General features: G+C 45.3%; 1 protein-coding gene across 1 annotated transcript in view; it reads left to right on the forward strand.

The window, feature by feature from the left end:
* SLC45A2 (solute carrier family 45 member 2) overlaps positions 1-27,967 on the forward strand; it is a 118,298-nt gene that overhangs the window by 61,564 nt on the left and 28,767 nt on the right. The window contains exons 5-6 of the mRNA XM_077281822.1: positions 3,855-3,978; positions 26,380-26,585. Coding sequence (XP_077137937.1) covers positions 3,855-3,978; positions 26,380-26,585 — 330 coding nt within the window. The remainder of the gene's footprint in view (positions 1-3,854; positions 3,979-26,379; positions 26,586-27,967) is intronic.

A 27,967-nucleotide genomic window follows, 5' to 3' on the forward strand; every position in this document is an offset into this window, starting at 1 on the left:
GTTTTTCCAATCTTCTACTGTCCAATTTCGATGAGCTTGTACAAATTGTAGCCTCAGTTTCCTGTTCTTAGCTGAAAGGAGTGGTACCCGGTGTGGTCTTCTGCTGCTGTAGCCCATCTGCCTCAAAGTTCGACGCACTGTGCGTTCAGAGATGCTCTTAGGCCTACCTTGGTTGTAACGGGTGGCGATTTGAGTCACTGTTGCCTTTCTATCAGCTCGAACCAGTCTGCCCATTCTCCTCTGACCTCTGGCATCAACAAGGCATTTCCGCCCACAGAACTGCCGCTCACTGGATTTTTTTTCTTTTTCGGACCATTCTCTGTAAACCCTAGAGATGGTTGTGCGTGAAAATCCCAGTAGATCAGCAGTTTCTGAAATACTCAGACCAGCCCTTCTGGCACCAACAACCATGCCACGTTCAAAGGCACTCAAATCACCTTTCTTCCCCATACTGATGCTCGGTTTGAACTGCAGGAGATTGTCTTGACCATGTCTACATGCCTAAATGCACTGAGTTGCCGCCATGTGATTGGCTGATTAGAAATTAAGTGTTAACAAGAAGTTGGACAGGTGTACCTAATAAAGTGGCCAGTGAGTGTGTATATATATATATATATATATATATATATATATATATATATATATATATATATATATATATATATATATATATATATATATATATATATAATATACGTACGTATGTACGTACGTACGTACATACATACATACATACATACAGTAAGACTACTCTTACTGAGTGTATTGGGGGACACTCGCTTGGCCGCGATATTCAGCACACGGGCACGGGTTTTAAAAACAAAACAGTCTATTTGGTTTATTAAGGTATCATAAACCACATCATGAACAGTCCATTTACACACTGTACCAGGACATCACATCAAGTTTCATATCCTTAGTCTGCAGCAACTAAACATGTTGGTCCTCTCCTGACCAGTTGCGGTGGGTTACCACACAGTTCATAGAACATAACAAGCACCATCAGTCAATGGTACCTTATGGGAGCTCCTGCTCCGTCTGCTGACTCCTTGTCAGTCCTCTCTCCTGGGGAAACTGCCTTACAGGGTTCACCAACTTGCCTGGCCGGCACACAACAGTCAGTCCAGAGCCACCGAAGGCCGGTAGCTTCCCCAACACCGATCATCCAGGTCCACAGTCTCTCAGGTGCTCCAAGAAGACTCCACTCACAGGAGCTTCTAACACAGACTGTCCAGGACCATGATCACACTGTGGTCTTCAGAACGTCCATCCCACCTGGGACCGTCCACCACAGAGGCATGTGGCCTGACTGGGTGCTATTCAGGACTTAGTCCAACACCACAGGCCACCAGGTCCAAGCCATGTGCTTTCCAGGAAGCCTCCTCCCAGGTCTTCCCACACAGGCCTCCAGGACCTTGCACTTGGACCTATCCGATCCAAACACTGGAACCACACAGGAACCACACAGAAGATCATGTGACCCACACCCTGGCCACATTATGTACCCGTAACCACACCCACAGTAATGGATCACCTGAGCTGGTCACGTGATCCTGACATCACTGCAGGTCGATTCTCACGGCCTCAATACGACTCCGTGCACATACCGGGGAGACCATGCAGCGCCCCCTACCTGTTACAGGGGTCACTACATCACAATACATACATACATACATACATACATACATACATACATACATACATACATACATACATACATACACACATACACACATACACACATACACACATACACACATACACACACATACACACACATACACACACACACACACACACACTTCTCATCCCCCTGATTCTGCTGCTCTTTAGTTTTGCAGTGCAAAATGTAATTGCCGAGGTATTTGTATTGGTTGTTTCAGGAGAGCAGTATGTGAAATCTCTGTTTTCAGCACAACTAGATGTTTGTTCAATGTATTCTCTGGGGTCCTGCTCTTTCACCAGTCCCTCCCAGACGCTGTCTATTGTGGTAATCTCATACGCTGATGAACTGTGAGAAAACGCATGCCTCCTGGAATAAAGTGGCAGTAGAAGCAGAGATTTCACATACTGCGCTTCAGAACAACAAATGTGAATATGCAATGGATCGATGTATGTATATACAGTATACACAAACGCAGACACAGTCCATCCAGCGCCTCTTCTAAGTCATGTGAATGCAATGTAGACTCTCCGGATCACTCTGCGCTCTATATGTGACTGAGAAGTCTCTTTTACAATGTCAACAGAGTTTTGTTCTGATGCTCCATAGACTTACATTGTAAAAGCTAATTCTGGATTACACACAGAGCGCAGTGTGGTCCAGAGAGTCTGAAGAGTCGTGACATCACTCGGAAGAGGACCAGAACAGCTCTAGATACCTGAGAAGACAATGGTAGGTAAGCGTATTAAAACACTGAGACTACAGTATACTTTCATGTCTAGGGGGAAAAAAGTTAATGGGGGGCTTTTTTAATTACTTTGTAAAAATCTCTGAGCTCCCCTGATTCTGCCGCTCTTTTCCATTTTGTGCAGTGTTGCTCCATTGCAGAGATAATCACATTTATTGCTTTTGGATCGCAGTATGTGAAATCTATGCTTGTAGTCCAACTGTGCGCTTCTTCAGAGTCTTCTGTGGGGCCGTGTTCTTTCACCCCTTCCTCTCAGATGCAGCCAATCACAGCTCTGCTGCATCTGAGACTAATAGACTGCTAGATCAGCTGCAACCTATGATTGGCAGCATCTGGGAGGAAGCTATTAAAGCACACGCCCCCCAGAGAAGACTCTGAAGACATGCCCACTTGCACTACAAACAAAGATTACACACACTGAGCTCCAAAACTACAATTGTGAACATCTCTGCAATGGAGCAACGCAGCGCAAAACTGAAAAAAGCTGCATGATCAGGGAAAGAGCAGGGACTTTACAACTCAATACATAAAGTATTTTTTATAAACACTTTTTTTTTTTACTTCATTTTTTCCCCTCTTTATTTGATAATTCTCCCTATGTTCTTAAAGGGAACCTGTCTGCAGGATTGTGCTGAGTAACCTACAGACAGTGTCAGGTCGGAGCCGTTATACTGATTAATGATACCTGGTGATGGAATCCGTCTTGTGGTTGTTGTTTAATCTATATTTTTAGTTTTGAGTTAATGATATGCTCGTGCTTCGGGGGAGGCCTGTGGAGGTCTTCATGTGGTACTCTGATTAGGTATTCATAATGCAGACTGCTGACAGGTCACTGATCCCTCAGTGCCCCGCCCCCTAGTTTACATAATGAATATACAATATGCACATACTAAAAACTGTATAGCCCATGCTATACACTGTGTACGTCAGACATCAGGAGAAAGTTATAATGCCCCTTAGGCCTATTATAGTGTCTTCTGAGTGACTGTTTGAACTAAGGTCAAGATGTCAGAATTGAGCATTCATCCTAAAAGGAATGTCTGAAATAAAATAGGAAATTCTGAATTAATACCGGACTTTCAGGATCTTTCTTTAACATTTGCTTTACAAATTGTGTTTTGTTTTTTTTCTCTTTGGACAACCAGACATTTTCCTATATTATTACATAGTCACATCTTTGATTTCTAATCTAATAATGCAATACTTCGTTTTGCCTGTGGGGGCGCTGTATTAAAAATGAACACTTACTGCCTAAAACAACAATCAAATTAGATCTGATTGCTGGAGTGTAAAGAGCTGGATGCCCTTTCTTTCTTTTTGGCAGTGGTGGGTTGGGGAAACTTCAACAACAGTGGAGAAAATGAAAGAAGCATTGTAGAAAAAGAGTAAATTTTTATTTTTTTAAATATTTTATTTTACATGTCTGTATTTTTTTTTCTTTAGATTGTTTACCATGGGAATCCGTATGCTCCTCATAACTCTACAGATTACCTCATCTACGAGCGAGGAGTAGAAGTAGGATGCTGGGGCATGTGTATTAATGCCATCTCCTCATCCTTGTACTCATGTAAGTAATAGTTTGAAGCCACGAGTCATTCCTATAAATATGGAGTCCAATTTCCTCATGTATATATGCTATTCGTATGTGTGAAGCCTGGAAGTCTTGCGCCATTCACGTAGATGTAAAGTAGATTCAGTCGCTGAGAAATAATATTAATCCTATTCATTCATATTATCTACTGTACACATGTTTTGTTATATACATGTTTATTTCCTTTGTGTATAACAATAACCTATCTTGGTATGGCAGACCCCCCAGTCCTCTAATAACCTTGGTCGCTCTTCTCTGCACCCGCTCTAGTTCAGCTATGTCTTTCTTCTACACCGGAGACCAGAACTGTGCACAGTATTCTAAGTGTGGTCTCACTAGTGACTTGTATAGAGGTAAAATTATGTTCTCCTCATGAGCATCTATGCCTCTTTTAATACATCCCATTATTGTATTTGCCTTTGTAGCAGCTGCCTGACACTGGCCACTGAATATGAGTTAATGCATCTCAAAAGAGGGATAAGAGAAGTTCTGAACCCATTTTTTTTTTCTTTGCAGTGTGTTTTGTCTCTCTTTTCCCCTTAATCTCTGGGTGGTTCAGGACTCAGGTGTAGATATGGATATTCAAGGTCTGTCCTCTTGTGTGGATCATCTCACTGCAAGAGTACAAAGCATTCAAGATTATGTAGTTTGTTGTGAACTCTGTTTTTGGGCTCCCTCTTGTGGTCACAACTGGTACTGTGTGAATGCTGTCTTTGGGCTCCCTCTGGTGGTTCTTTGTGTCTTTCTGCAGGTCTGAGGCAGGATCAGCTGTCTCGTTATCTCTTAGCTGGTTTCCTATTTAGTTCACCTGGACTCTCAGTTGTTGCCTGCTGTCAATGTCTTCAGTGCTATTTTGGAGCTCTCCTGCAGTCCTTCATTATCAGTCTCTTCAAGAGAAGCTAAGTTTTGCTTGATTCATTTTTTGACCATCAGTGGTCATATGTTTCTTGGTTTATTTTTGTTTTCTTGTCCAGCTTGCTAATATGTGATTTCCTTGCTTGCTGGTAGCTCTAGGGGGCTGAGTTTCTCCCCCCACACCGTTAGTTGGTGTGGGGGTTCTTGTATTCTCAGCGTGGATATTTTGCATAGGGTTTTTTTTACTGACCGCACAGTTCACTATCTGTCTTCTGCTATCTAGTATTAGCGGGCCTCATTTGCTGAATCTGTTTTCATTTCTACGTTTGTGTTTTCCCTTTACCTCACCGTTATTATTTGTTGGGGGCTTCCTATATCTTTGGGGTGATTTCTCTTGAGGCAAGTGAGGTCTTACTTTCCCTCCAGGAGTAGATAGTTTCTCAGGCTGCGTCGAGACGTCCAGGATTTTAGGCACGTTCACCAGCTACCTTTAGTGTGTTGGTTAGCATCAGGTTTGCGGTCAGTTCAGTTACCACCTCCCTAGAGCTCGTGTCTATGTTCATAAACTTAGCTAGTCCGTTTTGTGATCCTCAGCCACTAGGATCATAACAGTACAGCAGGCCAAAGAAGTGTTTTATGCATCGCAGAAGTGGGATAAGAGAAGCCCTGAGTACAATTTTTTTTTTTTCTCTCTATCTTTGCTGCAGTCTGTCCAGCTTCTCTCATCCCCTTAATCTCTGGGTGGTTTTGTGTTCAGCTGCAGACATGGATATTCAGAGTCTGACTTCTAGTGTGGATCATCTTGCTGCAAGGGTGCAAAGCATTCAGGATTTTGTTGTTCATAGCCCTATGTCAGAGCCAAAAATACCTATTCCTGAGTTGTTTTCTGGAGATAGATCTAGGTTTCTGAATTTTAAGAATAATTGTAAATTATTTCTATCTTTGAGACCTCGTTCCTCTGGTGATTCCGCTCAGCAAGTTAAAATTGTTATCTCCTTGTTACGTGGCGACCCTCAAGATTGAGCCTTCTCTCTGGTGCCAGGAGATCCTGCATTGCTGAATGTGGATGCGTTTTTTCTGGCGCTTTGACTGCTTTATGAGGAACCTAATCTTGAGAACCAGGCAGAAAAGGCCTTGTTGGCTCTTTCTCAGGGCCAGGATGAAGCTGAGGTGTATTGTCAAAAATTTCGGAAATGGTCGGTGCTTACTCAGTGGAATGAGTGTGCCCTGGCTGCAAATTTCAGAGAAGGTCTTTCTGAAGCCATTAAGAATGTTATGGTGGGGTTCCCCACGCCTGCAAGTCTGAATGACTCAATGGCTTTGGCCATTCAGATTGATCGGCGTTTGCGGGAGCGCAAATCTGCGCACCATCTGGCGGTGTTTTCTGAACAGAGACCTGAGTCTATGCAATGTGACCGAGTTCTGACCAGAATTGAGCGGCAAAATCATAGACGTCAAAATGGGTTGTGCTTTTACTGTGGTGATTCAACTTATGTTATCTCAGCATGCTCTAGGCGCGTTAAAAAAATTGCTAAACCTGTCACCATTGGTACCATACAGCCTAAATTCATTTTGTCTGTTACGTTAATTTGTTCTTTGTCATCCTACTCGGTTATGGCTTTTGTGGATTCAGGTGCTGCCCTGAATCTGATGGATTTGTCGTTTGCCAGGCGCTGTGGTTTTGTCCTGGAGCCTTTGGAATTCCCTATTCCACTGAGGGGAGATGATGCTACACCATTGGCTGAGAATAAGCCTCAAAATTGGACTCAAGTGACCATGTGCATGACTCCTGTACATCAGGAGGTGATTCGCTTTCTTGTGCTGCATAATTTGCATGATGTTGTCGTGTTGGGTCTGCCATGGCTGCAGGCCCATAATCCAGTTCTGGATTGGAAAGCTATGTCTGTGTCAAGTTGGGGTTGCCAGGGGATTCATGGCGATGCTCCTTTGGTATCAATTGCTTCTTCCACTCCTTCTGAGGTCCCTGAGTTTTTGTCGGACTACCAGGATGTATTTGATGAGCCCAGATCCGGTGCCCTGCCTCCTCACAGGGATTGTGATTGTGCTATAAATTTGATTCCTGGTAGTAAGTTCCCTAAGGGACGACTTTTTAATTTGTCTGTACCAGAACATGCCGCAATGCGGAGCTATATAAAGGAGTCTTTAGAGAAGGGACATATTCGCCCGTCCTCCTCCCCTCTTGGTGCAGGATTCTTTTTTGTGGCCAAGAAGGATGGTTCTCTGAGACCTTGTATAGATTATCGTCTTCTAAATAAAATCACGGTCAAATTTCAGTATCCTTTGCCATTGTTGTCTGATCTGTTTGCTCGGATTAAGGGGTCCAGTTGGTTCACCAAGATAGATCTTTGTGGTGCGTATAACCTTGTGCGCATTAAGCAGGGGGATGAATGGAAAACAGCATTTAATACGCCCGAAGGCCATTTTGAGTACTTGGTGATGCCTTTTGGACTCTCTAATGCTCCTTCTGTGTTCCAGTCCTTCATGCATGACATCTTCCGAGAATATCTGGATAAATTTATGATTGTGTATCTGGATGACATTTTGGTCTTTTCTGAGGATTGGGAGTCCCATGTGAAGCAGGTCAGGATGGTATTTCAGGTCCTGCGTGCTAATGCCTTATTTGTGAAGGGCTCAAAATGTCTCTTCGGAGTACAGAAGGTTTCCTTTTTGGGTTTTATTTTTTCTCCTTCTACTATTGAGATGGACCCAGTCAAGGTCCAGGCTATTCATGACTGGACTCAGCCTACATCTGTTAAGAGTCTTCAGAAGTTCTTGGGTTTTGCTAATTTTTACCGTCGCTTCATTGCTAATTTTTCTGGCGTGGTTAAACCCTTGACGGATTTGACCAAGAAGGGTTCTGTTTTGTGTCAGCCTGATGTCTCTCTTCCTTTTCAGGTCGAGGTTGATGCTTCTGAGATTGGAGCAGGGGCTGTTTTGTCGCAGAGAAGCTCTGATTGCTCTGTGATGAAGCCTTGTGCTTTCTTTTCAAGAAAGTTTTCACCTGCCGAGCGAAATTATGATGTTGGTAATCGGGAGTTGTTGGCTATGAAGTGGGCATTTGAGGAGTGGCGACATTGGCTTGAGGGAGCTAAGGATCGTGTTGTGGTGGTCTTGACTGATCACAAAAATCTGATTTATCTCGAGTCTGCCAAGCGGCTGAATCCTAGACAGGCTCGTTGGTCGTTGTTTTTCTCCCGTTTCGATTTCATGGTCTCGTACCTGCCTGGTTCGAAGAACGTGAAAGCTGATGCTCTTTCTAGGAGTTTTGTGCCTGACTCTCCGGGAGTTTCAGAACTGGCTGGTATCCTCAGAGAGGGAGTGATTTTGTCTGCCATTTCCCCAGATTTGCGACGAGTGCTGCAGAAATTTCAGGCGGATAGACCGGACCGTTGCCCACCAGAGAGACTGTTTGTCCCAGATAGATGGACCAGCAGAGTTATTTCCGAGGTTCATTCTTCGGTGTTGGCAGGACATCCTGGGATTTTTGGTACCAGGGATTTGGTGGCTAGGTCCTTCTGGTGGCCTTCCTTGTCGCGGGATGTGCGTTCCTTTGTGCAGTCCTGTGGGATTTGTGCTCGGGCTAAGCCTTGCTGTTCTCGTGCCAGCGGTTTGCTTTTGCCTTTGCCTGTCCCGAAGAGGCCTTGGACGCACATTTCCATGGATTTTATTTCGGATCTTCCAGTCTCTCAGAGAATGTCTGTCATCTGGGTGGTGTGTGATCGTTTTTCCAAAATGGTCCATTTGGTGCCCTTGCCTAAGTTGCCTTCCTCCTCCGATTTGGTTCCTCTATTTTTTCAGAATGTGGTTCGCTTACACGGCATCCCTGAAAATATTGTGTCTGACAGAGGATCCCAGTTTGTGTCCAGATTTTGGCGGATCTTTTGTGCTAAGATGGGTATTGATTTGTCTTTTTCGTCGGCCTTCCATCCTCAGACGAATGGTCAAACCGAGCGAACTAATCAGACCTTGGAAACTTATTTAAGATGTTTTGTTTCTGCTGATCAGGATGATTGGGTGACTTTTTTGCCATTGGCCGAGTTTGCCCTTAATAATCGGGCTAGTTCTGCTACTTTGGTTTCGCCTTTTTTCTGCAATTCTGGTTTTCATCCTCGTTTTTCCTCGGGTCAGGTTGAGCCTTCTGACTGTCCTGGGGTGGATTCTGTGGTGGATAGGTTGCAGCAGATTTGGAACCATGTGGTGGACAATTTGAAGTTGTCACAGGAGAAGGCTCAGCGCTTTGCCAACCGCCGTCGCGGTGTGGGTCCCCGACTTCTTGTTGGGGATTTGGTATGGCTGTCTTCTCGGTATGTTCCTATGAAGGTTTCCTCTCCTAAATTCAAGCCTCGCCTCATCGGTCCTTATAAGATTTTGGAAATCCTTAACCCGGTGTCATTTCGTTTGGACCTCCCAGCGTCGTTTGCCATTCATAACGTGTTCCATAGGTCTTTGTTGCGGAGGTATGTGGTGCCTGTGGTTCCTTCTGTTGAACCCCCTGCTCCGGTGCTGGTTGAGGGCGAATTGGAGTACGTGGTGGAGAAGATCTTGGATTCTCGTATTTCTAGACGGAGGCTTCAGTATTTGGTTAAGTGGAAGGGCTATGGTCAGGAGGATAATTCCTGGGTTGTCGCCTCTGATGTTCATGTGGCCGATTTGGTTCATGCCTTCCATGTGGCTCATCCTGATCGCCCTGGGGGTTTTGATGAGGGTTCGGTGACCCCTCCTCAAGGGGGGGGTACTGTTGTGAACTCTGTTTTTGGGCTCCCTCTTGTGGTCACAACTGGTACTGTGTGAATGCTGTCTTTGGGCTCCCTCTGGTGGTTCTTTGTGTCTTTCTGCAGGTCTGTGGCAGGATCAGCTGTCTCGTTATCTCTTAGCTGGTTTCCTATTTAGTTCACCTGGACTCTCAGTTGTTGCCTGCTGTCAATGTCTTCAGTGCTATTTTGGAGCTCTCCTGCAGTCCTTCGTTATCAGTCTCTTCAAGAGAAGCTAAGTTTTGCTTGATTCATTTTTTGACCATCAGTGGTCATATGTTTCTTGGTTTATTTTTGTTTTCTTGTCCAGCTTGCTAATATGTGATTTCCTTGCTTGCTGGTAGCTCTAGGGGGCTGAGTTTCTCCCCCCACACCGTTAGTTGGTGTGGGGGTTCTTGTATTCTCAGCGTGGATATTTTGCATAGGGTTTTTTACTGACCGCACAGTTCACTATCTGTCTTCTGCTATGTAATATTAGCGGGCCTCATTTGCTGAATCTGTTTTCATTTCTACGTTTGTGTTTTCCCCTTACCTCACCGTTATTATTTGTTGGGGGCTTCCTATATCTTTGGGGTGATTTCTATTGAGGCAAGTGAGGTCTTACTTTCCCTCCAGGAGTAGATAGTTTCTCAGGCTGCGTCGAGACGTCCAGGATTTTAGGCACGTTCACCAGCTACCTTTAGTGTGTTGGTTAGGATCAGGTTTGCGGTCAGTTCAGTTACCACCTCCCTAGAGCTCGTGTCAGGGCCGGACTGGGACTAAAATTCAGCCCTGGCATTTGAAGTCACACAGGCCCACTTGTCACATGGTGACTGTATAATATCTTTGTACACTTGTAGGCTACAAGAAGTGAGGGGAGTGTAACACGACTATATAACATATAATTACAGCTGTATCCAGCATTACAGCTCAGCCCCCATAGAATGTAATACAGCACAGCCCCCATAGAATGTAATACAGCACAGCCCCATAGAATGTAATGCAGCACAGCCCCCATAGACTATAATACAGCACAGCCCCATAGAATGTAATGCTGCACAGCCCCCATAGAATGTAATGCAGCACAGCCCCCATAGAATGTAATGCAGCACAGCCCCCATAGAATGTAATGCAGCACAGCCCCACAGAATGTAATGCAGCACAGCCCCCATAGAATGTAATGCAGCACAGCCCCCATAGAATATAATGCTGCACAGGCCCATAGAATATAATGCAGCACAGGCCCATAGAATGGAATGCAGCACAGGCCCATAGAATGGAATGCAGCACAGGCCCATAGAATGGAATGCAGCACAGGCCCATAGAATGGAATGCAGCACAGGCCCATAGAATACAATGCAGCACAGGCCCATAGAATACAATGCAGCACAGGCCCATAGAATGGAATGCAGCACAGGCCCATAGAATACAATGCAGCACAGGCCCATAGAATATAATGCAGCACAGGCCCATAGAATGGAATGCAGCACAGCCCCATAGAATATAATGCAGCACAGCCCCATAGAATATAATGCAGCACAGCCCCATACAATATAATGCAGCACAGCCCCATACAATATAATGCAGCACAGGCCCATAGAATATAATGCAGCACAGGCCCATAGAATACAATGCAGCACAGGCCCATAGAATACAATGCAGCACATTCCCATAGAATACAATGCAGCACAGGCCCATAGAATACAATGCAGCACAGGCCATAGAATATAATGCAGCACAGGCCCATAGAATGGAATGCAGCACAGGCCCATAGAATACAATGCAGCACAGGCCCATAGAATATAATGCAGCACAGGCCCATAGAATGGAATGCAGCACAGGCCCATAGAATATAATGCAGCACAGGCCCATAGAATAGAATGCAGCACAGCCCCATAGAATATAATGCAGCCAGCCCCATAGAATATAATGCAGCAGAGGCCCATAGAATGGAATGCAGCACAGGCCCATAGAATATAATGCAGCAGAGGCCCATAGAATGGAATGCAGCACAGGCCCATAGAATATAATGCAGCAGAGGCCCATAGAATGGAATGCAGCACAGGCCCATAGAATATAATGCAGCAGAGGCCCATAGAATGGAATGCAGCCAGCCCCATAGAATATAATGCAGCAGAGGCCCATAGAATGGAATGCAGCCAGCCCCATAGAATATAATGCAGCAAAGGCCCATAGAAGGGAATGCAGCTCAAGCCCATAGAATATAATGCAGCAGAGGCCCATAGAATGGAATGCAGCCAGCCTCATTGAATATAATGCAGCAGAGGCCCATAGAATGGAATGCAGCCAGCCCCATAGAATAGAATGCAGCAGAGGCCCATAGAATGGAATGCAGCACAGTCCCATAGAATACAATGCAGCACAGGCCCATAGAATATAATGCAGCACAGGTCCATAGAATATAATGCAGCAGAGGCCCATAGAATGGAATGCAGCACAGGCCCATAGAATATAATGCAGCAGAGGCCCATAGAATGGAATGCAGCCAGGGCCGGACTGGGACTAAAATTCAGCCCTGGCATTTGAAGTCACACAGGCCCACTTGTCACATGGTGACTGTATAATATCTTTGTACACTTGTAGGCTACAAGAAGTGAGGGGAGTGTAACACGACTATATAACATATAATTACAGCTGTATCCAGCATTACAGCTCAGCCCCCATAGAATGTAATACAGCACAGCCCCCATAGAATGTAATACAGCACAGCCCCATAGAATGTAATGCAGCACAGCCCCCATAGACTATAATACAGCACAGCCCCATAGAATGTAATGCTGCACAGCCCCCATAGAATGTAATGCAGCACAGCCCCCATAGAATGTAATGCAGCACAGCCCCCATAGAATGTAATGCAGCACAGCCCCACAGAATGTAATACAGCACAGCCCCCATAGAATACAATGCAGCACAGCCCCCATAGAATGTAATGCAGCACAGCCCCATAGAATGTAATACAGCCAGCCCCCATAGAATGTAATGCAGCACAGCCCCATAGAATATAATGCAGCACAGGCCCATAGAATATAATGCAGCACAGGCCCATAGAATGGAATGCAGCACAGCCCCATAGAATGGAATGCAGCACAGCCCCATAGAATATAATGCAGCACAGCCCCATAGAATATAATGCAGCACAGGCCCATAGAATGGAATGCAGCACAGCCCCATAGAATATAATGCAGCACAGCCCCATAGAATATAATGCAGCACAGGCCCATAGAATGGAATGCAGCACAGGCCCATAGAATGGAATGCAGCACAGGCCCATAGAATGGAATGCAGCACAGGCCCATAGAATGGAATGCAGCACAGGCCCATAGAATACAATGCAGCACAGGCCCATAGAATACAATGCAGCACAGGCCCATAGAATACAATGCAGCACAGGCCCATAGAATACAATGCAGCACAGGCCCATAGAATGGAATGCAGCACAGCCCCATAGAATATAATGCAGCACAGCCCCATAGAATATAATGCAGCACAGCCCCATAGAATATAATGCAGCACAGCCCCATAGAATATAATGCAGCACAGGCCCATAGAATATAATGCAGCACAGGCCCATAGAATGGAATGCAGCACAGGCCCATAGAATATAATGCAGCACAGGCCCATAGAATACAATGCAGCACAGGCCCATAGAATGGAATGCAGCACAGGCCCATAGAATGGAATGCAGCACAGGCCCATAGAATACAATGCAGCACAGGCCCATAGAATATAATGCAGCACAGGCCCATAGAATGGAATGCAGCACAGCCCCATAGAATATAATGCAGCACAGCCCCATAGAATATAATGCAGCACAGCCCCATAGAATATAATGCAGCACAGGCCCATAGAATATAATGCTGCACAGGCCCATATAATGGAATGCAGCACAGGCCCATAGGATGGAATGCAGCACAGGTCCATAGAATACAATGCAGCACAGGCCCATAGAATACAATGCAGCACAGGCCCATAGAATGGAATGCAGCACAGGCCCATAGAATGGAATGCAGCACAGGCCCATAGAATATAATGCAGCAGAGGCCCATAGAATGGAATGCAGCACAGGCCCATAGAATATAATGCAGCACAGGCCCATAGAATATAATGCAGCACAGGCCCATAGAATATAATGCAGCACAGGCCCATAGAATATAATGCAGCACAGGCCCATAGAATGGAATGCAGCACAGCCCCATAGAATATAATGCAGCGAGCCCCATAGAATATAATGCAGCAGAGGCCCATAGAATGGAATGCAGAACAGGCCCATAGAATATAATGCAGCAGAGGCCCATAGAATGGAATGCAGCACAGGCCCATAGAATATAATGAAGCAGAGGCCCATAGAATGGAATGCAGCCAGCCCCATGGAATATAATGCAGCAGAGGCCCATAGAATGGAATGCAGCCAGCCCCATAGAATATAATGCAGCAGAGGCCCATTGAATGGAATGCAGCCAGCCCCATAAAATATAATGCAGCAGAGGCCCATAGAATGGAATGCAGCACAGGCCCATAGAATATAATGCAGCAGAGGCCCATAGAATGGAATGCAGCACAAGCCCATAGAATATAATGCAGCAGAGGCCCATAGAATGGAATGCAGCACCCCCCCCAATAGCTCCACAATCAAGTCATCACTCATTGAAAAAAAAAACAAACACTCTACTCACCTTTCCTCCTGCCCCGCGCTGCTCTGGCTCTGGTGGTCTCAGCAGTCGCAGACTGCCCGCCCGGTCACACAGCAGGTGCGCGATGATATGACGTCATAGCGCACCCGCAGTGTCAGCGGCAGGCAGAGCGGGGAATGATGGGAGAGGAGGCGTCAGCAGACGCTCTCTCCTCCATCATTGCATTCAACTGTACCGGCGTCTATGACGCCGGTATAGTTGAATGCGGGGCCGGGAGTGCGCCGACAGCGGGGAGAGTGTGCCGACAGCAGCACACTCGAGCGGCCCACTACTGCCACCGGCCCTTCTGGCATTTGCCAGAACTGCCCGATGGCCAGTCCGGCCCTGGCTCGTGTCTATGTTCATAAACTTAGCTAGTCCATTTTGTGATCCTCAGCCACTAGGATCATAACCGTAGTTCAGAATCCGATGTTAGAGCCTAGAATTCCAATTCCTGATTTGTTTTCTGGGGATAGATCTAAGTTTCTGAATTTCAAAAATAATTGTAAACTGTTTCTTGCTTTGAGACCCCGCTCCTCTGGTGACCCCATTCAGCAAGTAAAAATTGTTATTTCTTTGTTGCGTGGCGACCCTCAAGACTGGGCATTCTCCCTTGCGCCAGGAGATCCTGCATTGCTTAATGTAGATGCGTTTTTTCTGGCGCTTGGATTGCTTTATGACGAACCGAATTCAGTGGATCAGGCAGAGAAAATCTTGCTAGCTTTGTGTCAGGGTCAGGATGAAGCGGAGATATATTGTCAGAAGTTTAGAAAATGGTCTGTGCTTACTCAATGGAATGAGTGTGCCCTGGCAGCAATTGTTAGAAAGGGTCTTTCTGAAGCCCTTAAGGATGTTATGGTGGGATTCCCCACGCCTGCTGGTCTGAATGAATCAATGTCCTTGGCCAAAATTGATCGGCGTTTGCGTGAGCGCAAAATTGTGCACCATTTGGCGGTATCCTCTGAGCAGAGGCCTGAGCTTATGCAATGTGATAGAACTTTGACCAGAACTGAACGGCAAGAACACAGACGTCAGAATAGGCTGTGTTTTTACTGTGGTGACTCCACTCATGCTATCTCTGATTGTCCTAAGCGCACTAAGCGGTTCGCTAGGTCTGTTACCATTGGTACTGTACAGCCTAAATTTCTTTTGTCTGTTACTCTGATTTGCTCTTTGTCATCCTACTCGGTTATGGCATTTGTGGATTCAGGCGCTGCCCTGAATTTGATGGACTTGGAGTTTGCCAGGCGCTGTGGTTTTTTCTTGGAGCCTTTGCAGTATCCTATTCCATTAAGGGGAATTGATGCCACGCCGTTGGCCAAGAATAAACCTCAGTACTGGACTCAGTTGACCATGTGCATGGCTCCTGCACATCAAGAAGATATTCGCTTTTTGGTGTTGCATAATTTGCATGATGTGGTCGTGTTGGGTTTGCCATGGCTACAGGTTCATAATCCAGTATTGGATTGGAAATCAATGTCTGTGTCTAGTTGGGGTTGTCAAGGGGTACATGGCGATGTTCCATTGGTGTCAATTTCTGCTTCCACTCCTTCTGAAGTCCCTGAGTTTCTGTCAGATTACCAGGATGTATTAGATGAGCCCAAATCCAGTGTCCTACCCCCTCATAGGGATTGTGCTATAAATTTGATTCCTGGTAGTAAGTTTCCTAAGGGCCGACTTTTCAATTTATCTGTGCCAGAGCACGCTGCTATGCGGAGTTATATAAAGGAGTCCTTGGAGAAAGGGCATATTCGCCCGTCTTCATCACCGTTGGGAGCAGGGTTCTTTTTTGTGGCCAAGAAGGATGGTTCTCTGAGACCCTGTATAGAATACCGCTTTCTCAATAAAATCACGGTCAAATTTCAGTACCCTTTGCCTCTGCTGTCTGATTTGTTTGCTCGGATTAAGGGGGCTAGTTGGTTCACCAAGATAGATCTTCGAGGGGCGTATAACCTTGTGCGTATTAAACAGGGCGATGAATGGAAAACAGCATTTAATACGCCCGAGGGCCATTTTGAGTACCTGGTAATGCCATTCGGGCTTTCAAATGCTCCATCTGTGTTTCAGTCCTTTATGCATGACATCTTCCGAAAGTATCTGGATAGATTCATGATTGTATATTTGGATGATATTTTGGTCTTTTCGGATGATTGGGAGTCTCATGTGAAGCAGGTCAGAATGGTATTCCAGGTCCTTTGTGCTAATTCCTTGTTTGTGAAGGGGTCTAAATGTCTCTTCGGAGTTCAGAAGGTTTCCTTTTTGGGCTTCATTTTTTCCCCTTCCACTATCGAGATGGACCCTGTTAAAGTTCAGGTCATTTATGATTGGACTCAACCTACATCTGTGAAGAGCCTCCAGAAATTCCTGGGCTTTGCTAATTTTTACCTTCGCTTCATCGCTAATTTTTCTAGTGTGGTTAAACCTTTGACTGATTTGACAAAGAAAGGTGCTGATGTGGTGAATTGGTCCTCTGCGGCCGTTGAGGCTTTTCAGGAGCTGAAACGCCGTTTTTCTTCGGCCCCTGTGTTGCGTCAGCCAGATGTTTCGCTCCCTTTTCAGGTCGAGGTTGATGCTTCTGAGATTCGAGCAGGGGCTGTTTTGTCTCAAAGAAGTTCTGATGGCTCTGTGATGAAGCCATGTGCCTTCTTTTCTAGAAAGTTTTCGCCTGCTGAGCATAATTATGATGTTGGCAATCGGGTGCTGCTGGCTATGAAGTGGGCATTCGAGGAGTGGCGAAATTGGCTTGAGGGAGCCAAGCACCGCGTGGTGGTCTTGACGGATCACAAAAATCTGACTTATCTCGAGTCTGCCAAGCTGTTGAATCCTAGACAGGCTCGATGGTCACTGTTTTTCTCCCGTTTCGATTTTGTGGTCTCATACCTTCCAGGTTCTAAGAATGTGAAGGCGGATGCCCTTTCTAGGAGTTTTGTGCCTGATTCTCCGGGAGTCCCTGAGCCGGCTGGTATCCTCAAAGAGGGGGTAATTCTGTCTGCCATCTCCCCTGATTTGCGGCGGGTGCTGCAGGAGTTTCAGGCTGATAGACCTGACCGTTGTCCAGCAGAGAAACTGTTTGTCCCTGATAGATGGACTAGCAGAGTTATTTCTGAGGTTCATTGCTCAGTGTTGGCTGGTCATCCTGGGATTTTTGGGACCAGAGATTTGGTGGCTAGGTCCTTTTGGTGGCCTTCCTTGTCACGGGATGTGCGTTCTTTTGTGCAGTCCTGTGGGACTTGTGCTCGGGCTAAGCCCTGCTGTTCTCGTGCCAGTGGGTTGCTTTTGCCCTTGCCAGTCCCGAAGAGGCCTTGGACGCATGTTTCCATGGATTTTATTTCAGATCTTCCTGTCTCTCAAAGGATGTCTGTCATCTGGGTGGTTTGTGATCACTTTTCTAAGATGGTCCATTTGGTACCCTTGCCTAAATTACCTTCCTCCTCTGATTTGGTGCCATTGTTTTTTCAACTTGTGGTTCGTTTGCAAGGCATTCCGGAGAACATTGTGTGTTGTGATTTTGCTTTTTGCTCCCTCTAGTGGTCATTAGTGATTTGACTCTGGAGCTTCTGTCTTTTCCTATATCCTCACCTGGGCCGTTAGTTCAGGGGCGTTGCTATATAAGCTCCCTGGACCTTCAGTTCAATGCCTGGCATCGTTGAAATCAGAGCTAATCTGTTGTGCTCTTGTCCTATGATCCGGGTTCCTGTATTTCAAGCTAAGTCTGCTTCCTTGCTTTTTGCTTTTGTTTTGTTTGGTATTTTTGTCCAGCTTGTTCCAATCTGTATCCTGACCTTTGCTGGAAGCTCTAGGGGGCTGGTGTTCTCCCCCCGGACCGTTAGACGGTTCGGGGGTTCTTGAATCTCCAGCGTGGATTTTTATAGGGTTTTTGTTGACCAGATAAGTTATCTTGCTATATTCTGCTATTAGTAAGCTGGCCTCTCTTTGCTGAACCTGGTTCATTTCTGTGTTTGTCATTTCCTCTTACCTCACCGTTATTATTTGTGGGGGGCTTGTATCTTGCTTTGGGGTCCCTTTCTCTAGAGGCAAGAGAGGTCTTTGTTTTCTTCTCCTAGGGGTAGTTAGATTCTCCGGCTGGCGCGAGTCATCTAGCGATCACCGTAGGCATGATCCCCGGCTACTTCTAGTGTTGGCGTTAGGAGTAGCTATTTGGTCAACCCAGTTACCACAGCCCTATGAGCTGGATTTTTGAATCTCGCAGACTTACACGTTCCTCTGAGACCCTGTCCACTGGGGTCATAACAGTATGCCAGGCCAGTATTAAATGTTTAATGCATTGCAGAAGTGGGATTATAAGAAAGAAAAGTTTGAGGTTTTTTTTTTCCCTCTCTCATTTTTTTTTTTTTTTTTTTTCCCCTTTACCTCAGAGTGGCTTATGCTTGCTGCAGACATGAATGTCCAGACCTTGATTACAAGTGTGGACCAGCTTGCCGCTCGTGTGCAGGGTATACAAGATTATGTTACCAGAAATCCTAGGTCTGAACCCAAGATTCCGATTCCTGAACTGTTTTCAGGAGACCGATTTAAGTTTAGGAATTTCAGGAATAATTGTAAATTGTTTTTGTCCCTGAAACCTTGTTCGTCTGGAGACTCTGCTCAACAAGTAAAAATTGTTATTTCATTCTTACGGGGTGACCCTCAAGATTGGGCTTTTTCGTTGGCGCCAGGAGATCCGGCATTGGCTGATATTGATGCGTTTTTTCTGGCGCTCGGTTTACTTTATGAGGAACCCAATCTTGAGATTCAGGCAGAGAAAGCCTTGCTGGCTATGTCTCAGGGCCAGGACGAGGCTGAGGTGTATTGCCAAAAATTTCGGAAATGGTCCGTGCTGACACATTGGAACGAGTGTGCACTGGCCGCTAATTTTAGAAATGGCCTTTCTGAGGCCATTAAGAATGTTATGGTGGGTTTTCCCATTCCCACAGGTCTGAATGATACCATGTCCCTGGCTATTCAAATTGACCGGCGGTTGCGGGAGCGCAAAACCGCAAATTCCCTCATGTTGTTGTCTGAACAGACACCTGATGTGATGCAATGTGATAGAAAAACCGCAAATTCCCTCATGTTGTTGTCTGAACGGACACCTGATTTGATGCAATGTGATAGAATCCTGACTAGAAATGAGAGGAAAATTCATAGACGCCGGAATGGCTTGTGCTACTACTGTGGTGATTCTACACATGTTATCTCAGCATGCTCCAAACGTATAAGGTTGTTAGTCCTGTCACCGTTGGTAATTTGCATCCTAAGTTTATTCTGTCTGTAACTTTGATTTGCTCACTGTCATCGTATCCTGTCATGGCGTTTGTGGACTCGGGTGCTGCCCTGAGTCTTATGGATCTCTCATTTGCTAAGCGCTGTGGTTTTATTCTTGAACCATTAGAAAATCCTATCCCTCTTAGGGGTATTGATGCTACGCCATTAGCAGAAAATAAACCGCAGTATTGGACACAGGTTACCATGTGCATGACTCCTGAACACCGCGAGGTGATACGTTTTCTCGTTCTACATAAAATGCATGATTTGGTTGTTTTGGGGCTGCCATGGTTACAGACCCATAATCCAGTCCTTGACTGGAAGGCTATGTCAGTGTCTAGTTGGGGCTGTCGTGGTATTCATGAGGATTCCCTGCCTGTGTCTATTGCTTCTTCTACGCCTTCGGAAGTTCCTGAGTATTTGTCTGATTATCAGGATGTCTTTAGCGAGTCCAGGTCCAGTGCATTGCCTCCTCATAGGGAATGTGCAATAGATTTGATTCCAGGCAGTAAATTTCCTAAGGGAAGACTGTTTAATCTGTCGATACCTGAACATACCGCTATGCGTTCATATATCAAGGAGTCTCTGGAGAAAGGACACATCCGTCCGTCTTCTTCCCCTCTTGGTGCGGGATTCTTTTTTGTGGCTAAAAAGGACGGATCTTTGAGGCCTTGTATTGACTATCGGCTTTTAAATAAGATCACTGTCAAATTTCAGTATCCTTTGCCGCTGTTGTCTGACTTGTTTGCCCGGATTAAAGGTGCCAAGTGGTTTACCAAGATAGACCTTCGTGGTGCGTACAACCTTGTGCGCATTAAGCAAGGGGATGAATGGAAAACCGCATTCAATACGCCCGAAGGTCATTTTGAGTACTTGGTGATGCCTTTTGGGCTCTCTAATGCCCCTTCAGTTTTTCAGTCCTTTATGCATGACATTTTCCGGAACTATCTGGATAAATTTTTGATCGTTTATCTGGATGATATTCTGGTTTTTTCTGATAATTGGGACTCGCATGTGGAGCAGGTCAGGATGGTCTTTAAAATTTTGCGTGAAAATTCTTTGTTTGTCAAGGGCTCAAAGTGTCTTTTTGGTGTACAGAAGGTTCCCTTTTTGGGGTTCATTTTTTCCCCTTCTGCTGTGGAGATGGACCCAGTCAAGGTCCGAGCTATTCTTGATTGGACTCAGCCCTCGTCAGTTAAGAGTCTTCAGAAGTTCTTGGGTTTCGCTAACTTCTACCGTCGTTTTATCGCTAACTTTTCTAGCATTGTGAAACCTTTGACGGATATGACCAAGAAGGGCTCCGATGTGGTTAATTGGGCTCCTGCTGCCGTGGAGGCTTTCCAGGAGTTGAAACGTCGGTTTACTTCGGCGCCTGTTTTGTGCCAGCCTGATGTCTCGCTTCCCTTTCAGGTTGAGGTGGATGCTTCAGAGATTGGAGCAGGGGCCGTTTTGTCGCAGAGAGGCCCTGGTTGCTCTGTTATGAGACCTTGCGCCTTTTTCTCTAGGAAGTTTTCGCCGGCGGAGCGAAATTATGATGTGGGCAATCGGGAGTTGTTGGCCATGAAATGGGCATTTGAGGAGTGGCGTCATTGGCTCGAGGGTGCTAAGCATCGTGTGGTGGTCTTGACTGATCACAAAAATCTGATGTATCTCGAGTCTGCTAAACGCCTGAATCCTAGACAGGCCCGCTGGTCATTGTTTTTCTCCCGTTTTGACTTTGTTGTCTCGCATTTACCAGGTTCAAAAAATGTGAAGGCCGATGCTCTTTCCAGGAGCTTTGTGCCTGATGCTCCTGGAGTCGCTGAACCTGTTGGTATTCTTAAGGATGGTATTATCTTGTCAGCTATTTCTCCAGATCTGCGACGTGTGTTGCAGAGATTTCAGGCTGATAGGCCTGATTCTTGTCCACCTGACAGACTGTTTGTGCCTGATAAGTGGACCAGCAGAGTCATTTCCGAGGTTCATTCCTCGGTGTTGGCAGGTCACCCAGGAATTTTTGGCACCAGAGATCTGGTGGCCAGATCCTTTTGGTGGCCTTCCTTGTCTAGGGATGTGCGGTCATTTGTACAGTCCTGTGGGACTTGTGCTCGAGCTAAGCCTTGCTGTTCTCGTGCCAGCGGGTTGCTCTTGCCCTTGCCTGTCCCTAAGAGACCTTGGACACATATCTCCATGGATTTCATTTCTGATCTTCCGGTGTCTCAAGGCATGTCTGTTATCTGGGTGATATGTGATCGCTTCTCCAAGATGGTCCATTTGGTTCCTTTGCCTAAGCTGCCTTCCTCTTCCGATCTGGTTCCTGTGTTTTTCCAGAACGTGGTTCGTTTGCACGGCATCCCTGAGAATATTGTGTCAGACAGAGGATCCCAGTTCGTTTCCAGATTCTGGCGATCCTTTTGTAGTAGGATGGGCATTGACTTGTCGTTTTCGTCTGCTTTCCATCCTCAGACTAATGGACAGACGGAGCGAACTAATCAGACTTTGGAGGCTTATTTGAGGTGTTTTGTCTCTGCTGATCAGGACGATTGGGTGACCTTCTTGCCGTTGGCTGAGTTTGCCCTTAATAATCGGGCTAGTTCCGCCACCTTGGTTTCGCCGTTTTTCTGCAACTCTGGTTTCCACCCTCGTTTTTCTTCGGGTCATGTGGAACCTTCTGACTGCCCTGGGGTGGATTCTGTGGTGGATAGGTTGCAGCGGATCTGGAATCTTGTGGTGGACAACTTGAAGTTGTCACAGGAGAGGGCTCAGCGCTTTGCCAACCGCCGCCGCGGTGTGGGTCCCCGACTACGTGTTGGGGATTTGGTGTGGCTTTCTTCCCGCTTTGTTCCTATGAAGGTTTCCTCTCCCAAATTTAAACCTCGTTTTATTGGTCCTTACAAGATATTGGAAATCCTTAATCCTGTATCCTTTCGCCTGGATCTTCCTGTGTCGTTTGCTATCCACAACGTGTTTCATAGGTCCTTGTTGCGGCGGTACGTTGTGCCTGTGGTTCCTTCTGCTGAGCCTCCTGCTCCGGTGTTGGTTGAGGGCGAGTTGGAGTACGTGGTGGAGAAGATCTTGGATTCTCGTCTCTCCAGGCGGAGGCTTCAGTACCTGGTCAAGTGGAAGGGCTATGGTCAGGAAGATAATTCCTGGGTGGTCGCCTCTGATGTTCATGCGGCCGATTTAGTTCGTGCCTTTCACGCCGCTCGTCCTGATCGCCCTGGTGGTCGTGGTGAGGGTTCGGTGACCCCTCACTAAGGGGGGGGTACTGTTGTGATTTTGCTTTTTGCTCCCTCTAGTGGTCATTAGTGATTTGACTCTGGAGCTTCTGTCTTTTCCTATATCCTCACCTGGGCCGTTAGTTCAGGGGCGTTGCTATATAAGCTCCCTGGACCTTCAGTTCAATGCCTGGCATCGTTGAAATCAGAGCTAATCTGTTGTGCTCTTGTCCTATGATCCGGGTTCCTGTATTTCAAGCTAAGTCTGCTTCCTTGCTTTTTGCTTTTGTTTTGTTTGGTATTTTTGTCCAGCTTGTTCCAATCTGTATCCTGACCTTTGCTGGAAGCTCTAGGGGGCTGGTGTTCTCCCCCCGGACCGTTAGACGGTTCGGGGGTTCTTGAATCTCCAGCGTGGTTTTTTATAGGGTTTTTGTTGACCAGATAAGTTATCTTGCTATATTCTGCTATTAGTAAGCTGGCCTCTCTTTGCTGAACCTGGTTCATTTCTGTGTTTGTCATTTCCTCTTACCTCACCGTTATTATTTGTGGGGGGCTTGTATCTTGCTTTGGGGTCCCTTTCTCTAGAGGCAAGAGAGGTCTTTGTTTTCTTCTCCTAGGGGTAGTTAGATTCTCCGGCTGGCGCGAGTCATCTAGCGATCACCGTAGGCATGATCCCCGGCTACTTCTAGTGTTGGCGTTAGGAGTAGCTATTTGGTCAACCCAGTTACCACAGCCCTATGAGCTGGATTTTTGAATCTCGCAGACTTACACGTTCCTCTGAGACCCTGTCCACTGGGGTCATAACAATTGTGTCGGACAGAGGTTCCCAGTTTGTCTCTAGGTTTTGGCGGTCCTTTTGTGCTAAGATGGGCATTGATTTGTCTTTTTCTTTGGCTTTCCATCCTCAAACAAATGGCCAAACCGAACGAACCAACCAGACTTTGGAAACCTATCTGAGATGCTTTGTTTCTGCTGATCAGGATGATTGGGTGACCTTCTTGCCATTGGCTGAGTTCGCCCTTAATAATCGGGCTAGTTCGGCTACTTTGGTTTCGCCTTTTTTCTGCAATTCTGGTTTTCATCCTCGTTTTTCTTCGGGGCAGGTTGAGCCTTCTGACTGTCCTGGTGTGGTTTCTGTGGTGGACAGGTTGCAGCAAATTTGGACTCACGTAGTGGACAATCTGACGTTGTCCCAGGAGAAGGCTCAACATTTCGCTAACCGCCGTCGTTGTGTTGGTCCTCGACTTCGTGTTGGGGATTTGGTTTGGTTGTTTTCTCGTTATGTTCCTATGAAGGTTTCTTCTCCTAAGTTTAAGCCTCGTTTCATTGGTCCTTATAAGATTTCTGAAATTCTCAACCCTGTGTCATTTTGTTTGGTCCTTCCAGCTTCTTTTGCCATCCATAATGTGTTCCATAGGTCGTTGTTGCGGAGGTACGTGGCGCCTATGGTTCCCTCTGTTGATCCTCCTGCTCCGGTGTTGGTTGAGGGGGAGTTGGAGTATGTGGTGGAAAAAATTTTGGATTCTCGTATTTTGAGACGGAAGCTTCAGTACCTGGTTAAGTGGAAGGGCTATGGTCAGGAGGATAATTCCTGGGTTGTTGCCTCCGATGTCCATGCTGCCGATTTAGTTCGTGCCTTTCATTTGGCTCGTCCTGATCAGCCTGGGGGCCCTGGTGAGGGTTCGGTGACCCCTCCTCAAGGGGGGGGTACTGTTGTTAATTCCGTTCTCGGACTCCCTCTTGTGGACATGAATGGTACTTTGGTTAGTTCTGCTCTTGGGCTCCCTCTGGTAGCTTTGAGCGGAACTGCTGGTCACTGAGGTTGGCTTTGTCAGCTGCTCTTGTTTATTGCTTGCTGGCTTCTCTATTTAACTCCACTCAGATCGTTACTTGATGCCAGCTGTCAATGTTTCAGTATTGGTTCAGATCTCTCTTGGACTTCTCTGAGGACCTGTCTACTCCAGCAGAAGCTAAGTCTTTGCTAGTTCATTTGTTGTTACTGCTTCCTGAATATATTTCTTAGTACTGCTAATTTCCAGTCCAGCTTGCTATCATGATATTCGCTTGCTAGCTGGAAGCTCTGGGGTGCAGAGTGGCACCTCCACACCGTGAGTCGGTGTGGGCAGTCTTTTTGCTTACTCTGCGTGGTTTTTTGTGGTCTTTTGTGCTGACCACATGAGTTCCCTTTGCTATCCTCTGACTATTTTAGTGAAGTCTGGCCTCCTTTGCTAAAACCTGTTTCATTCCTGTGTTTGTGACTTTCCTCTTGGCTCACAGTCAATATATGTGGGGGGCTGCCTTTACCTTTGGGGAATTTCTCTGAGGCAAGGTTAGGCTTCTATTTCTATCTTTAGGGGTAGTTGGCTCTTAGGCTGTGAAGAGGCGTCTAGGGAGAGTTAGGTACGCTCCACGGCTATTTCTAGTTTGTGTGATAGGAGTAGGGTTTGCGGTCAGCAGAGTTCCCACTTTCCCAGAGCTTGTTCCGATTACTAGTTTACTCATCAGGTCATTCCGGGTGCTCCTAACCACCAGGTCCATAACAGGAGAAGTTCACTCAGTCTTTGCATTGTGTGTCTGTGTGTGCCACACCAAGCATGGAGAAGCTCCAGGTTGGAGGTAACAAGAGAATCCTTTCTCCAGCTCTGCAGCACATGTGAGATCTAAGATGGCACGGAATACAAAACAGGAAGAGAAGGAAAAAGATAGGAGGAGCTAAAGACCGAGAGGTATTATGGGAAGTACCATAACAAATATTACAGTGTAATACAGCAATGGCCAGTAGATGGCAGCAAAGTATAACAAATATAATAGATGATAGAACTAAGTATATTCGCATTACATAAATGTCCGTGTATGGCTGAAAGTCTATCAGAATAAACTGAACAGCACAACAACCCATGCCAATGTAGCTAATCTCCCTGGAAATCAACGGCAGAGAAAAATTGATGAAAGGTTACAACACAGGATAGTCCAGATGGTGGATAAACAGCCCCAATCAAGTTCCAAAGAAATTCAAGATGTCCTGCAGGCTCAGGGGGCATCAGTTGCAGCGCAAACTATCCTTCCGCATGTGAATAAAATAAAAATGCTATGGAAGGAGACCCCCACTGCTGACACAGAAATCTGAAAAAGCTAGACAGCAGTTTGTGTATATTACACACACACAGTCATGGCTGAAAGTGTTGGCACCCTTGAAATTGTTCCTGAAAATGGTTACAAATACACATTTTGTTATACACGTTTATTTCCTTTGTGTATATTGGAACAACACAAAAAATCAGAGGAAGAGAAAAGGCAAATTGGACATAATTTGACACTCAACCTCAATAATGGGCCAGATAATATTGTTGGCACCCTTTTTGAAGTCTATTTAACATAAAGACATCTTTTTCCAAAATCCATCTCTCTGTGGAGAAAAAAGAATCTTTAATTTGTCCTTATTTTGCAATTTGCAACAACCAACAATTTTTGAAAAATTGTCCAATAGCTCCACAAATTTTTTGAAAACATTTTATAGGACTATATGCTAAGTTGTCAGTTCACAAATTCTGAATTATATGTAAAGGTGTATTCTGTAACTAATTAGATTTTTTTTCTTTTTTACACTTTTCTTTGCAGACCTCCAGAAGGCTCTTCTACCGTTCATTGGATTAAAGGGTCTTTATTTTGTTGGCTACCTCCTGTTTGGATTAGGAACAGGCTTCATAGGATTGTTCCCCAACGTTTACTCCACGCTGGTCCTGTGTTCCATGTTTGGGGTGATGTCAAGTACTTTGTATACGGTGCCGTTTAACCTGATCTCTGAGTACCACAGAGAAGAAGAGGTAATTTATGACTGGAGTCGTTTTTGAATTTTTGTGGCTCAATCTCAGTAGTAAAATGAATATCTTCATGAATATCTCTATTTTTGTACACTACCTACTTGAAAGATTTCATTAACAATGTGCTGTTGTTTGCCCCCCAGCAACCATCTGTAATCTGTTGAAGTTGGGGGTCGGTGGGTAAAATGTGGGTACAAATTTGGGGTTTTGTCACCATTTTTATTTTTCAATTGATGGACTTGTGTGAGGTCTTGTTTTTTGGGATGTGAGGGACAATTTTGAGCTTCTTACAACTTTTTTATTGCTTTTTACTTTACTTTCGAGAGAATTTCTAACCATACCTGGCCTTATCCATAAGGGACTCCGAGAAGTTTTCTGTTCTTGTGTTTCGACGTTTCTGGCGCTCCTGTCTTAACTTGAGACTCTTAAGCATATATGTATGTAGGTATAAGTCTCTCCTCAAGTTGAGAAATGGTTTTCCTGTGTGTGTGGTGGGGGGGAGTGTTCATGGTTTTGGATTTTTCCCTTTTTGAGATGTGAATACTTTTCTGCCCAATGATGACAAAAGTATTCCAGAAAATATGATTGCAAGCTTTCAGAGCTCAGAGGCTCCTTCTTTTCAGGCAGGATTACAAATGATCACAATCGTCAGTCCGTCCCTATCTGAGCATTTTGGTTTTAATCTCTCACTGGTGCTATCCTCGGTGATAGCGTTATTTTCCGGAAACAATGACAGCCCCCTTCTAATTCCTAATGTTCTCTATTTCAACATGTCAGAAGCGTTCATAATGATGATTTCTATCATCGAGTGTACTTATAGGGGCGACTCCTCCTGCAAATACTCTGTAAACTACCAAAGGATGAAGTAGGTGTTTTTTTTTGTTTTTTTTTATTTTGCGCTGGGCTTCCTGTCCAGCTGAGGGGCACGGACTCCTATCTCATTTTAGTTGTCACGGAATCTGGAAGCTAATACCACCTTAAATAATTACTTTTATTTTTTCAATATTTTTTAAAAATGTTCTTCTTGATTTTTAATTTTTTTTAAATTTTCTTTTAAACTTTTTCATATTTTTTAAACTTTCATTTTTACTGTTTTGGACTTTTTCTTGTTTTTTTTTACATGTTTTAGACTTCATATTTTTTTTTTTTTTTTTAAATTAATTTGCTTACACTTTTTCATATTTTTACATGCTTTTTTAAACTTTCATATTGCTTACTTTTTAGACTTTTTTTTCCATAGTTTTTACATTTTTTTTCCTTTAGTCCCCCAAGTGAAATTGAACCTGCAACGATTTGATACTTCAATGTTTCAGTATACAGTAAAATTAATAATTTCCTATGAAGAGCCACTTAGGACGTGATCTCATTGTGTAAAGGAGCATGTT

The sequence above is a fragment of the Ranitomeya variabilis genome, chromosome 1 (assembly GCF_051348905.1).
Source record: "Ranitomeya variabilis isolate aRanVar5 chromosome 1, aRanVar5.hap1, whole genome shotgun sequence".
NCBI lineage: Eukaryota > Metazoa > Chordata > Amphibia > Anura > Dendrobatidae > Ranitomeya > Ranitomeya variabilis.